The 15498-nt window shown below is 37.0% G+C and overlaps 1 protein-coding gene across 2 annotated transcripts; it reads left to right on the top strand.

Moving 5' to 3' along the window:
* The first annotated feature begins 816 nt into the window (after nt 1-816).
* LOC149083578 (uncharacterized) lies at nt 817-15175 on the top strand. 2 transcript variants are annotated; one of them, XM_089235381.1, is made up of 7 exons: nt 817-1157; nt 1667-1728; nt 5392-5469; nt 8685-8795; nt 13472-13501; nt 14856-14891; nt 15015-15175. In XM_089235381.1, exons 1-7 carry the CDS (start codon nt 1022-1024, stop codon nt 15093-15095), a joined length of 534 nt encoding a protein of 177 aa, XP_089091507.1. In that variant the 5' UTR covers nt 817-1021; the 3' UTR covers nt 15096-15175. The 2 variants fall into 2 exon arrangements, with proteins under 2 accessions (XP_089091507.1, XP_089091508.1); XM_089235382.1 differs by lacking the exon at nt 13472-13501 and having other exon boundaries at nt 930-1157.
* Nucleotides 15176-15498: the final 323 nt, after the last annotated feature.

The raw sequence follows: 15498 nt of genomic DNA, 5'->3' as shown, positions 1-15498 counted from the left end.
CTGTAATTGGCAGATTTACTACCTTCGAAAATTATTTCGGCTGTAATTGGCAACTTTACTTGCCTTGACAACATTTTTAGCGGCGTCCCGTATTTTTATGGAAGAAATATGCTCAGCTTACGTATTTATCGTGTTTTGTGTCTTGATAGCTGTCCATCAGAACTTTGGCGGGCCGTATTTGGCAGCGGACCGGAGGTTGTGCATCCCGTATCCTAAAGTGAAAAAGATAATTCCTTGGGCATCGTATTGAGAAGTTTCAAACCGTGTACTTTCTCAGAAAATTTCAAAAATCTTTAATTATTAGATGTTGGTACATATCTTAATCACAAATCCATTGTACCTGATTTTATTACGGCTGTAATCACAAATATTATTCTGGACTGATTGAGATTGTAGAAACATTAATGTATTCCGTCCCTTAGGGGCCATTCAAGTATTGCATAAGCAGATTTTTAGCCATTTTTGACCCCCCTTGTCAGCAAAAGTCAGCAAAACACTAACCCCCCCCCCCACCAGTAAACTGTCGTCAGCAGCCTAGAATATTTCATATCTTCAAAAAGGGTGGTTGATAACGTAAGCAACCTTCAAACCCCCCCCCCACCCTTGTCATCAAAAATCAACAAATCCGAAACCCTCCTCCCCCTCTTCGATGCTGACGTAATACTTGAATGACCCCTTAATCATTTCAAATCTTGCGTTTTGGCACGGCATTATTGCCCGTCGAAACGACAGATGGCAACGAGAATATTGAACAAGCGGTAAATATTCGTCTTGGGAGCGCTTCTACTCTTCGCCACCTAGTGCCACCTAGTGGCGGATAGGAAGTGCGAGATATAACGTTATCGCATACTTCATTTGGCTACCGGTCGCTCTTTGCTGCTCAACGTAGCATTTTGGGTGGTGATTTCGACAACATAACGCCGTGTTTTCGTTGAAGATATATAGCTTCAGCAAACGCATTCGCTATATTTGATGATCGCTTCATTTTGAAGCCGTATCTTCATTCGCGTTGGTAGATAGAATGTGCAACATGAAAGGTTATTTTGTTGTCGTAATTTTGATGCTTCTTCCAACACTGGGATTTGTTGGTGGCTTCAACGCCAACTTTGATGATGAAGTGTACATGGCGCCTGAAACTTGGCCGTGCATGCTCTGCCGTGAGTAACTGATACTTTTTTCGACAGTTCGTACCGGTGATAAGGCATTCATTTCTATGTTATACGATACATTTCGTGTCTGTCTGATGAAATGTCTAACGAAAATTGTGAAATAGAAATCTTCGAATACCTGGTATAAGCAGAACCGTCTGAAGAGCATCATGGGCCCCCGGTCCAAGTGGATTTTCTTAGGCCCTACTTTGTAAATTCTTGAAAATTTCAACCGGATTTCATTTTTGTGAGGCCCCTCTTCTCTTGAGGAACCTAGGCCGTTCCCGGGTGGACCCATGCGTTAAGACGGTATTGGGTATAAGTATTCATGTCTATAAAACACTGTTGATTTTCGTGGAGTGTGTTCGTTAAATGAGATTAATGGTTAAAAGTTAATATTTGTTAATTATTTTATTATTATAGCTCATTATTGTTTTGATTAAAGCGAAGAGATATCATGTTACACGATACTTTGGCATTATTGAAGAGCATCGAACTGATTGATGTTTTATTTGCAGCCCCGAAATCTGTGGTTTTCCAGAAAGACTTTGAACCCTGTTTGAAGAAATTGAATCCGGAAGTAAATAATTTTGTGTTTATATCAGGGGTTCTCAAACTGTGCGACGCGGTTTTTCGAAGGGATTCTTTGTTAAGCAGCTCTGGAGAGCAGATAAGCATTTAATAGGGGGGAAAGAAACACCGCGGTTGGAAAACGTTTGAGAACTCCTCCTGGTTTATATCATTACATACATGTACAGGATGAGGAGGAATAGAGTCAAACAGTAAGGAGACGCCACAAATTTTCCGGAATTCCAGTGTGTTCGTAGCTTTTCCTCTTCATATGAATTAATAGTTGGTTTCTTTTATTTATTTTGTTAATATCAGATAAAGAATTGGTCCTAATCCACACACAGTCGGCCCCCGCTTAATCGGTCAACGGATGTACCCCGCTTATTCGAAGTTGATCCTCTGGAACCACAATTTCTATCATAGAGATAATGTTATCGAATGAGTTCAACAACTTCTCCCCCTTGAACTTTGAATTTTCACTTCTATATTTGCAACTTTTTTTCTCGCTTAATCGAATATTACGATTCACACGACAACTGTAAATATACATTAACCACTATGTACATAATATTTCTATTAGGTAAAACATTTGAAAATTATGACTAATGTGTATCCAGTTAAGATTGAAAATAAATAAACACACTAGAGAGACTTTAAGGTTCGAAGTGTCTAAGTTGTCTTTTTACAATTACAAAAACAATGCCACAACAGGCAAAATGCCCAACGAGGTGGCTGATAAAAACATGGGCGGAGATACGGGGGGGGGGGCAATCATTTTATTGAATTTCGTTCTCTGTCAGCCAACAGAGAGCGCTTACATTTTTGATGAAAGTAAAAATCTGCACACAATCCATGGCTTCATGAAATGACTGGGAATAAAAAAATGAACGCGAATCAGAAGGATTTGTGAGTTTAGGCAAGAAATTAAAATTTTTGGAAGTAATAGAAAAGTAAAAAAGACAAAGACTATACAGATGGCAGCAAATACGATGTTTTGAGACATTGTAACCTACATAGACATTTTAAAAACTATACTAACGGTGTGGAATGGCAACTGTGCGAATTGTTGCCCGCATAATCGATTACCCCCGCTTAATCGGACATTACGTGTTGGAACCGTTGATATCCGTTAAAACCGTCCGTATGTACACTTTGGTACAAAACGTATAATCTTCGAAAAGAGGTACCACACAGATCAAAATAAACTACATACTGTAATGTTTTAAAATGGATAACAATGAACGGATTTATCGTCTGATGTTAAGCAATTGACATTTCCAGAATAGAAGGGGGAGGGGAGAATCGATGGCGATTCCAGACTTCCAAAGATCATTTTCACTCAATAGACGTTTCTGGGCACCGATTTCCTCGTACAGTTGGTGTCGTTCTTGTCAAATTTTAAAATTATTCATTAAAAGGTTCTTTACCTCTACTCAGAAATTTTACAGAGAGTTCCGAAACACCATCATCATACACTGGTGAAATAAATTAAGAGAATTTGCATATTCTATCGAATTTCATGAAAAGAACTGAACTGAATGTAAAACCCACTGCTTCTAGACAAAAATGCAAATCTTGTACGTCAAATACGTAAGCGTACACGTGTGTGTAGGCGGAGCCAGTAGAGAAACGGGCTTTATAAGCGCGCGTAAGTTAAGACGCATTTCGTTCGCTAGCACACCTCGGCGAATTTCTTGGTGTTATTTTGCAGCAATCGGTTAATTTCAAATTGTAACAGTAAAAATGAGTAACCATGTCGTACCCGACCGTCGCCACAGTGGTGGTCGGCTGAAGTTGGTTTTCGGTGGTTCCCAGCTTCAAGCGCGAATGCGAGCCGATCTCTCGTTTAAAATGTCTCGCCACAGAGAGCAACAGACCTACAAGCAGTACAAATGTAATTCAATCACAACAGATCACTCACTTAACTTCTGAAATATAGATAGCAGCACTGAAAAATCAAACACAACACTACGTATGCACTCAGATGGTTAGGTACACACACATAGTTACACTTCCGGCACAACTCACTAGGTAGTAAATCGTCCATAGATGGTGATAGACCTGAGTTGTGCTCGGTTTTAAAGAAAGAAAGAAAGTCGTGCTTATGACCGGGCCTTCCATTCGAAAAAAAAAAATACTCAACCGGGCCGCGAGCTTCCAAATATTGAGAACCACTGCTTTCGGTCACTTCAATACTTAAACACTCTCTAGGTCACTTCAATGCTTAAACACTCTCTAGGTCACTCCAATGCTCACACACCATCTAGGTCACTCTTTTGGGCAGTCACGTGATTGCACACTCTCTTGGTCACTCACCAAACTAATCCTTTGCTGTTTGGATCACTACTTTAATCATCAGCATGCTTGCATATTGTTTTCATCATTTACATGCTCCTGCAAACTCTGTAGGTCAGGGATCTATCTCTTAACCCGTGGTGCTCAGTGCGCTTCTCCAAGGGGCTCCACTGCAGCTTCAGCACAATAAAATAAATTAGTTGATCTGCTAAATAAATTTTAAAAAAGAGAGGCCTAGGGGCTCCGCCGTAGAAATTAAAAGGGCTCCACGAGTAAAAAAGATTGAGAACCGGTGCCCTATACACCTCGCAGCATCAACTGTTGGAAATCTAGAGCAGCGATTCTCAACCTTTTCTGACTCGCCTTTTCCAGTGTGTAATTTCTATAGACGTGCCCTGTTTTTGACTCGAGTAGCTCTTTTTTTAGATTTAATGTTTGAGGCGGAAACCCTTTATATGCCTCATTTTTTATTTATTAATCAAATTCGCCGATTTATTTTATTTTCTTCGAGCCGCTGCGGAGCCCTTGGGAAGAGCACACTGTGCCCCAAGAGCTCCGCGGAGCACCGGCTGAGAACCGCTGATCTAGAGAAAGCCTTCTTCTGTAATAAAAATAACTATAGGATACGAATATCGACGATATGCTGAAAATTAAAATAATAATAATAAATCCTTGGGGGAAGGAGGGATCAGTGGGACGTATTGTATGTCTCATTGGTGTTTTTACAAATACAAATACAACGCCACAACAGGCAAATTGCCCAACGAGGCGGCTGACTTAAGAACATCATGGATCCCCGAGCCCCTACCTACTACTGCTACACCACACATGCACCCCCCCCCCACGTAACACCCCTCCCCAACGAATCGGTACATGCGGGAATGTGCGTGTACGTGTAGTGCTACCTGACGTAAAGTTTTGTTTCTGTGTAATGCTTGTTATGTGTAGTGCTGTCATCTGCCCCCAGTTTTACAAACTATGAGTGAAGTGTTATGGTTGAATGATTTATCGTTGTAGGACTGTTGCTCTCTGTGGCGAGACTTTTTAACGGGGAGATCGGCTCGCATTTGCGCCTTGAAGTTGGGAACCACAGAAAACCAACTTCAGCCGACCACCACTGTGGGGTTCGAACCCGGATCCTCGCATCACGAGTCCGGCACTATAACCACTCGACCACCACAGCGGCTTTTATCTACCAATGTGATTGAAAATGCCCGTGGGACATAAAAAAAGAAGATAAATGACATTTTGTTGTGGGGGGGGGGGGTTAGTGATTTATGTCTCGCCGCGGAAAGAGTTGAGTGTGATATTGATGTATTTGTATTTATTGTAATATAATAGTAATTTCTCCGAATATCATTTTATCATATTCTTCTAGTTCATAGAGATCGGCAAGAAATGTATCTTGAAGATCGCTCGGCGAGTGACATTCTGCCGCAACCTACAGGGGATAAAAGTGAGTGGAAAAAAAGTTATTTCTCGTTCTTTTGATGACTTATTCACACGTTCGTGTTAAAACAAGTAAACACAGTCGCCCCCCTTAAAATGTAACAGTTGAACTGATACCCCGTTTATGCGGATAAAATAATCTGGAACCGAAATTTATCCCATAGAGCCTATGCTAAATTTTCCTGCTCAATTCAATAATTTTAAACAATTTCCCCTTGAACCTTCAGGCATTATATCGGGGGTGCCGTGGATGACACAACAGATCATACCACCGCTTCCATCATCACGCTGCCAATTGAATGCAGTAGTGCATCGAAGCCATGGTCGGTATTTAGATAACATTATATTAATGAAATTTGATGCTAACTAATAATATGTGACAATATGATGGTATGATATCTGTGTGATAAATGATGATTCAGTTATCATACGACGAGTAAGATGCTGAAGATGCCACATGATAATAGCAATGTGATTAATGCTGTATGACGATGACGGGGAAGATATATAAATAAAGTGCTGAATAACGTGATCAGTGATAATTTTACTTCAGGTGAACAGGTAGTACAATATGTGAAATATTTACGATGACATAGACACTGTATCGATTCTGCCAGTACCGAAATGAAGAGAATCAGTCTCTCACACACACACACGCGAGCGCGCACGCACATACATTTACATATACATGTCAATGTCCTTGAACATTGAGTCTGGACATCCCAAGAGACTTTTTAAGGCTTTTAAGTCTAAAGGTATCAGTGATATAATAATTCAAGATTTCACGAAGATATTCATAGTCAGAGTTGTGAAGAGAATCATAGCAGTTTCTGAAGAGTCTGGGCCATAATACATGACTGTTTCAATCTTGGTATCTCTGCGTAGATGCTTATTTCTGATGAACTAGGGAAAACTGATAAAACTTCGGAGTGTTACGTTTTGGAAACGTTCAAGAGCAATAATATTAGTATTTCTGGCGTGCATCCAGGCAGGAGAGCCTTGCGTAAAGTTTATATCTAAATTCCAATATAATACTATATATATATATATATATATATATATATATATATATATATACAGTGGAGTCCCGTTATAACGAACTCCAAGAGACCGGAGAAATCACTTCGTAATAACGAAATTTCGTTACAATGAAATTCCAGGGTTTTGCATAGTTCCTACGTAAAGTTATCTGGGAGATTAGAAAAAGTATTCGTTAAAACGAGATTTTCGCTATAACGGTATTCATTAAAACTGGATTTGACTGTATTGTATATACACATCAGGGCTGGACAAATCTTAAGAAAATTACATACCCGGTACGGCATATAAATTTAAAAAAAAGTATATGCCCGAATCAATGTTTTACAAGCCCGAAAAACATTGCTTAGTTTTATTACTAGATTCCTTTACTTCATAGTGAAAATTATTTCTCTTTTGAAACAAAATGAAGCCACTCACCGAAAGTAGTTATCCTACAGCTATAATTTAATATTTATTTTTTACACATCGAGAACATAAATTCTCTCTTTTTAGATCCAATTCAATGATAGTAGCCTCGTTCAGCAAAATTTTTCTCAAAATTTCCCCTTTTCAGCAAATTTTTCCCACGTGTTCAAAACGAAGGTGCTGCGATCTATTGATAAAAATATGCAACTAATATAGAAAAATTAAGAGCATATTGCACTACATTATAAATAAAATTTCCAATTATTCCTCCCCCTGGTTTGATGAAATCTCAAAACTGTCTACAACTCTAAGAAATTTTTCACATGGACCTTCTTTTTTTATGACCGATGAAGACGATTGTAGTTCTGGGTTTGGATGTCGTAATCCGGCCTCGTGGCATATAATTCTTGATCCTGGTCACGGCACCATTGCTGAAACATTGTGCTGAATTTAAAATTTAATTTAATCTTTGAACATTCTCATCATGTAAATTAATCAGCCATAGAATCTAACCTTCAACGAACAATTCTAAACAACCGTTGGCAGTGATAGAACGTTGGAGTATCAATTAAAAAAAAAATAAACATGATTGACAATAATTAAACAAAATATTATCCGAATATGAAATATCGGAATGCCCCACACACAAAATAAATGGACTCACCATAGGCTGGTAGGTCATACTCACCCTCCTTCGGGCCGTTATTCGGCTCAAATGACTCCTTGATCTACATGTGAATTACGATTTTAAAGGGGTCCTTTGCTCAAGGATAATGAGCACCCCAGGAAACTACCTAATACGGGAACCCTACACACAAAAATCCGCAACGAAAGTGTGAGTAACTAAAATACACTTTTATGTTACGAAAAAACTAATTTCATTGGTAAATTGAAGCGTGGGAATGGAATGGTATTTACACGTATGTTTTATTGTCTGGGTGCCTTTCAGTATAAACCAAGTCGTGGTGAACCAGTTTTTAATCATGTACATCACAGTTCCCCAACCTTTCTTGTCCCATCTCGTCCCCTTCTTCAGAAATTTTTTCTTCCATCGCTCTCCCCCACAACGTAATCTAACCCACAGGATCCTATATTATATCCGTAGTTTCTACCACCCCTAAAACATTCCATCGCCCACAAGGGGCGTTAACGCCTACGTTGGGAATCACTGACGTACATGAAAGAGTGGTTAGCGATGTAGTGTAAACGAAGAAAGTGTGTTTGTGATTTAAGCGGTTTTGAAAATTTTCCTGATCCGCATTACAACTGCCGCGGTCGAAATCACAGAACATTCTAGAAATTGCCACCTATTTTCAAAAAAGGAGCATTTTTTTTCGATTGCGAGCTGATAAATGCTTTCCCTCCCAGCACAAAATAATAATAATAAACAAGGAAGGAAAAAATTACCGTTTTCTGTTTTTTACGCTGTAAGCATAATCGTATGCAACCTTGAAGGGAAAGGAAAAGCGTCCTTTTCTCTTTCCCCTTCTGTTATCAGACTTTGAATATATGCTGACTCCGCCCACTGGCAGTTGATTGACAGCATGGGGGAAAGAAGGAAAACATCTTATCAGGGAAAGACTATTGTACAGAGCTGGCTAGACTGGCCAATGCTGAAATCACAGCATGTTAAGTACCCGAGATATATCGGGATTACCTCTGTAAGGGTTAAATAAGAATAATTCTGCTCATGCAAGTTCAGAAGTGTAAATATTTTGATGCGGGGAAATGGCGATCGCAACATGTGTATATCATATTTCTTATTTTCTCTCACAGTATACCAAGGCTCGGGGTTGTTTCCAGGCTATAAATAGCCCATTGGGCATAATAAATGAAGTCTGCGGAGCACCTTTCACTTTGTTTCATCAAGCACAGTTCGTCGAAGAGGTAGGTTCCTTTCGAATAGAGAATGTTCAAATGCGAAACTGTTGTCCCAAGCTGAAAAGCAGAATTTTACCAGATCATTCAATGTATATGTTGTGATAAATCGATTATTGTGCACAATAACCGGTTATTATGCATAATCAATAATCATCTCGGTAAGTTTGATGAACTTATCACTTCCCCCATAAGTTATCAACCTGCAAAACTATGTAGAAACTCGGAAAGCTTTCTTGTTTGACAAAAATTTGAATACTCCGTTCACAATGTCCATCGGGCCGTAATAGCCGCTATAATCCATGTACGTGTAGCGTTGCTTTTGCAATGGCTATTCCATAGTGGAATTACAGACGTAAAATTTTCGGGAATAATCTTTCGGGGAATATTCTCGAGAATATTCTCATCGAGGAGAATATTCGAGAATATTCTCTGCTAGGACTACTATTATAAATAACATCAGAATATTCTTATAAGTTCTTGATGAGAATCTTATTTATAATATAGTTACACATAATAATATCCTTGAGAATATTCTCAGGAAGGACTGCTTTCATAAATTACGGGGAATATTCTTATAGAAAATAATAAGAACTATTCTGAAGTTATTAATAAGTCCTTCCAGAGAATGTTCTCGAATATTGTCCTCGATGAGAATATTTTTCAGTTAACGAAATCTTTCCAGAGAGTATTATCAAGAATATATGTAATAATATGTATTATAATAATCTCGATAAATAACGTGAGAATAATAATTATTATTTTTGATAAGAAAATTCTCTAGTAATTTATAATAGTGAGAGAATATTCTCAGTCCCTGTCTCTCTTCCCGTCAAGAAGATGGGTACATTGAAGTTTGTAAACACCACAATATTAAAGTTTGAAAGCAAGAAAATTAAACCAACATGGCTGAATTGCACAACTTTTAAAGAAATGTGAGTGATACAGAATATTTAAGTGTATGTGCATTGAAGAAGACAACAGTTCTGTATCTTCTTAGAATGAAGGTGATTGTATAATAATTGCTTCCTTTATCCATCAACTTGGATTTAATTTCTTTTGTTGTGAACTTATTTCTCAAAATTTATCTAATTTTAAAATATTTTTTTAAGGTTTTAATCTAATGGTTTCTTTAAAATCTTTATAAACAAACTTTTAAAACCTGTCATCACGACCTCTCGAACTAAAGTTATCATTAGGAAGCGATTATACCAAAAATTGTTTTGTTTTAGATGCTTCAGGCAATTAAAACTGATTTATATTTCATAATATAAACAAAATTAGTAAAAAAATTTAAATTATTCGAAAGAAAAATGAATATTCTCGATTATTCTCCAGTTTTTACATCCAGGAGAATATTCTCAGAATATTCTTGTTCTCCGAATATTCTTCGGAGAATATTCTCACCTCAAATCTCTAAGTGGAATAATAAATCTTATCACGGATCACGGCAATGAGACCAATACAAATGTCGGTTATGCATAATTACCGGCAAATATGATGTATTTAGTGCGATCTATCATGTTTATTAACGACGATTGGGTATTATGTATAATCGTCGATAAAGATGTGCGTGTTAATTTTTTTTTTGTATTTATTGAATTCATCAACGACGCTTAGGTGCTATGCATAATCGCCTTTAAAAGTGAAAAAGTTAGGGCAGTTTATCAAAATTAACCAAAATGCTCGGCATAATAACCGGATTTATCAAATTTACTGTAACACATGTTCTAGGACACAATTTCTGCAGATGTCGTTGAACCACAATAACTTGTATATGTTACAGTAAATGCAATGAATCGGTTATTATACATAATAGTCAGTTATTATGCGTAATAACCTATACCTATTTTTATGCATGTATAAAGATCGTCTTGGTAATGGTGATAAATATATCACTTTTACTAGCGGTTATGCATGATGATCAAACATCGTTGGTAAATTTGATAATAATACTTGAAATCCATCGCCTTTATCTATATACTAGCTATAATACCCGGCGCTGCCCGGGTTTTCTTCAATGAGGCTTTTTTGGATCACGTGATATCTCTTGATTTTTCTTGAGGGACATACAAACCGTGTCCAAGTTAACCAATACGGCGACCTGCGCGATTCATGAAGTAAACAAATATAGATTTACACAGAAACGTAGAAATGAATATATATTTTTCTTTTTCTAAGGGGCGCTAGGTATTTCGATCCTTCCCCCCCCCCCCCGAACTTCAAGTTATCCATCTGTCTGTTCCAGCTTCCAAAAATCCTTAGTTAAAGCTGTGGAATTTTTTCGATCCACTTTTCACGGGCTCATAACTAATTTTAAAATATCCTAACCCACATGAATTTATGCAAATAAATATCAAAAGAGACGATATGGAGACATTAATTTTCATACTTGAGAAGATATAAATGAAATCAATGATATTGCTCGAATATCCAACTCAAAAGTATAGGTTTGGCTAATTACTTCGTATTTAATCTCCTGGGCTTCGTATATCTCTAAGCGAACTGAATATTTCAAAAATAGAGAATTCAATACAATTTTAAAAATTACTGATGGGGCGGAAAATCCCACTAATTTCCGCATTTCTACAGTAAAATCGACAATTTTAGCACTGATTTCTATGAGGATCACCCTTTTCCTGACTCTCAAAGCGATGCTGATGATGATTATGACGTCTATTCAAAAAGCCTCATTACTGAGAGTATATTGAAAATGTGGCAAACCATTATAAAGGCATAAACTATTATACATATACTAACAGGATTAAAGAAGTGACAAACCGTTGTAAAGTCATATACACGTCTGAAACGCATTGCTAGGGAACCACGGTAACCAAAGTAAACGTTCGGAAAGTGATTGTTGAGGCCCAAAAACCATTGTTGCCGGACAGTTTTTTGCCCGTTTGGGGCATTTGCCCTGGGCTGACGAAATTTTAAAGTAGCCTATCGTTCAAGTCGGGCCCCATTTGGTATATATGCAAAATTTGGCGACGATCGATCTAAAATTGTAGATTTGTATAGAGAACATACACACACACACACACACAGACAGACAGACAGACAGACAGAAAATCAATTTTATATATATAGATAGATATAAAATTAATTTTCTATAAACCTATACTTTTGAGTTGGATATTCGAGCAATATCATTGATTTCATTTATATCTTCTCAAGTATGAAAATTAATGTCTCCATATTGTCTCTTTTGATATTTATTTGCATGAATTCATGTGGGTTAGGATATTTTAAAATTAGTTATGAGCCCGTGAAAAGTGCATCGAAAAAATTCCACAGCTTTAACTAAGGATTTTTGGAAGCTGGAACAGACAGATGGATAACTTGAAGTTCAGGGGGGGGGGGGATCGAAATACCTAGCGCCCCTTAAAAAAAAAAATTATATTCATTTCTACGTTTCTGTGTAAATCTAGATTTCTTCATTTCATGAATCGGGAAGGTCGCCATATTGGTTAACTTGGACACGGTTTGTATGTCCCTCAAGAAAAAGAGAGGGAGATATCACGTGATCCAAAAAAGCCTCATTGAAGAAAACCCGGGCAGCGCCGGGTATTATAGCTAGTATGTAATAAAATGCATAATACCCTAGTGTGATTTGTGGTGAATTTGATAAAAACGTTCCAAAGGGGACTAGTATTTGTGATGTATATAGTCGGATCACGATATAATGATGCAAATTTTACGATCTTATCCCGATGTTCCCGATGTAATGATACAATACAAGCATGAATTATCATATAGTAGTATGATTTATCATGTTTACCAACGACGCGACGCTTGGGTGCATAGGCAAAGATAGACTTGAAAGTCTGTTGGAGGGGGTATCACCACCCATGCTTTGATATTATGCGCAATCGCCGTAAATGTGACATTTTTTTTAATACTTATTAAATTTACCAACGACACTTGGGTACTATGCAAAATAACCGATAATAGTTATTAATTCAGGGAAATTTATCAAATTCGCTAACGATGCTTGATTACTATGCATAATTGCCAGTAAAAGTGATAAATTTAGGCAAATTTATCAAGCTTACCAAAATACTCAGCAATTATACGCCTTAACCGGTTATAATATAAAATCCCAGGATTTATCACATTTAACGTAACATATACAACACATGAGAAGACAACGTTCAACAATATCTTGTTGGGAAGATGGAAATTAAATTTTTTTAGTAATGAGTGATTTATCTTAGTATGACGTCATCAGATAGTCCAATAGTATCACAATCATGAAGTGCGAAAAGTGTTGTGTCACACACCAGAAAATTGGTGTAGCTTGAGGTTCCAGCCTCTTATCACCGTTTATGAGGGGGGCCAGTTAAATTCATCTAAACAATTTTTCAAGAATTTAGTGAAATAAATGCCAATAAGGTGCCCTTGATGAAGAAAAATATGATAACAAAATTGCGAATTGTTTAATTTTTCTCAAAATAAGTGAGATTGTATAATGAATTGATATTGAAACATTGAAATCGATTTGAGAGGACGGAGCAACTTGTGGGGTTTCTAAAAAAATTCAGTCACTAATGCTACACTAACCGTATTCACGTTGAAGGGAACCCCTGCATTTTTTACATAATATCATATTTTTTATTCTTTGTTGATGCCTGAAAAGAAATACACGCACAATGTTCTGATTAAAGCTTTATTTTTATGAATAGTGTGAAATTTGCCTGGATCAAATGAAGAAGGTAAGTTCCTCAAGAAATACAATATACAAGATGGATAAAATCGACCACCCAATAACTGTACACGTGATTCTTTGTGAAAAATTAATATGGAAAAGTGTTTTTCCATTTGGCCACTTTCGAGAGAGAGAGAGAGAGAAAATCCTGTCAAATTCACCGAACGTGCACCAAAGTTGGCGTCTTTAAGCTGATAGCAATACTATAAGCCCTGCAAGTAATGAAACAAGCTAAAGCTGTGCAAAACCGTTTTTTCCCGTGTCCTCATAATTCACTCAAAAAATTTGACTTGACAGTGAAGGAATGAAAATTACTCCATTTTGGAAAATGAAGTGTTGATTTTTTTGGACAAACAATGTTCCCTTATAGATCTCGTTTGACTAACATTGTACATAACTGGTGATAACACTTAAGGTAACACTTAATAACAAGATTAACATTACTCTTCACGCATAGTGGAAAAAGCGCCAATCATGAATGAAAATAACTGAATTTCCTACTAACGGGATTAAGTATTTCAGTTCATTTTCAATCAGAGGCAATTTGCTGCATCGGGAAAATTTCTTTTCCGTTGGTTGTTTGACCGTTATAAAATTGACGCGTCACAAAATTTCAAAACGTTATAACTCCCTTAATATTTATCTAATCCTAAAAACTGAAACACTTTTCTACGCTAGTTTTTTCACAAGAAATGACGCGTGTAACTATTGGGCGGTCGATAGCATCCAACATTCACATACAGGGTGGTAACTTGGGTGGATCCGCTATTGGCACTTTTTTTTTTCTTGTCTTATGGTTAATAGATCACTCACTTTCAAAAACGAGAAGAAATAGGTTTGGTGGGGAATATGGCAGAATTATGAACTGAGGTAATCAATTGGTAAAGCGTTATGACTCCAAAATTATTGGTTTAATCAAAACCCGAAAACACTTTTCCGTATCAGTTCTTCATAAGAAATCACGAAGGCAATTATTAGGTAGTCGATAGTTACCACCCTGTGTAATCATTTTCAGTCTCGAAGTTCATATAAGATTTAGATCAATTTATAATACAGTGGACTCTCGACATTCCGGCGTATTTAGGTGGGTTTTCTTCGACCATTTGAGAGAAGAAACATGACATTGCGCAGAACTATTATATTATTTAATGAAATGGGGCTTTTCCAATAGACTTCCAGTAATCCGGAGATTTTGGTAATCTGGCACACCCTGGTCTGATATGTGCCGGATGAGCGAGAGTCTGCTTTTTTAGAACATTGCATGCTATTCATTACATTCATGTAAATAAAACACATTTCCTTCAATCAGTAATTTTTTATGAGTTTGGATCCCTTTTTGTAAAATTTAGTTTCTCTCTTAGGATGCCATAGATCTTTTGGGAGAGGAATCGTTCAATGTAAGTGCGACGATCTTCACTTTTACATGTAATACGGACGGGTTTATATGACGTATCACAGAAATTGCTATTTTTTATGTGTGTTCGATTTATTTTAATTCAGACTTTTTCATGTTCCTCTAGCGATGCCTGAGAACTTTTCTCGACAAGAATGATTGTATTTACATTTTCATGATTAATGAGACGCGGAGCGACTATTATTGATCTGAAATTGTGGACCGAGATTGGAAACACGATGAGCCACGACCCGTAATAAACATCTGAATTGCACCGTGTCTCATGTTTATTCGACTTGTTGCAATTTTGTCATTATCAATTGTTTACCGATGTTTATCGCATTCAGGGTGTGTACAGAAGGTATATCTTAGCATTTCATAGGAAAATAAGAATGCACGGAAGTATGTCGATACTTACATGATTTTGTAGCGTGTCTATGTTCTTTTAATATAGTAAATTATGAATAAATAGTCTTGTTAAGAGCTCTTAATAACCCAGCATTATATCATTAGTAGGGCTAGGATCATTATGACCTAAAGACTAATTGAAAACGCTCCATAAAAAATGCATTTATGCCCGAAAAACCAAAAATATGATTTAAAAACTACTG

The sequence above is a fragment of the Pholcus phalangioides genome, unplaced genomic scaffold (assembly GCF_987345545.1).
Source record: "Pholcus phalangioides strain wild (caught in Gottingen) unplaced genomic scaffold, Ppha-v1.0 ptg000008l_1, whole genome shotgun sequence".
Lineage (NCBI taxonomy): Eukaryota > Metazoa > Arthropoda > Arachnida > Araneae > Pholcidae > Pholcus > Pholcus phalangioides.
This window is presented reverse-complemented; position numbering and strand designations above follow the sequence as displayed.

Bases quoted from the DNA above. Each gene is read 5' to 3' on its own strand.
- LOC149083578 (XM_089235381.1), top strand. From the start codon at position 1,022: ATGTGCAACATGAAAGGTTATTTTGTTGTCGTAATTTTGATGCTTCTT. The intron at 1,729-5,391 runs GTAAATAATTTT...ATATTCTTCTAG, and splicing joins TGAAGAAATTGAATCCGGAA to TTCATAGAGATCGGCAAGAA. The intron at 8,796-13,471 runs GTAGGTTCCTTT...TTTTATGAATAG, and splicing joins AAGCACAGTTCGTCGAAGAG to TGTGAAATTTGCCTGGATCA.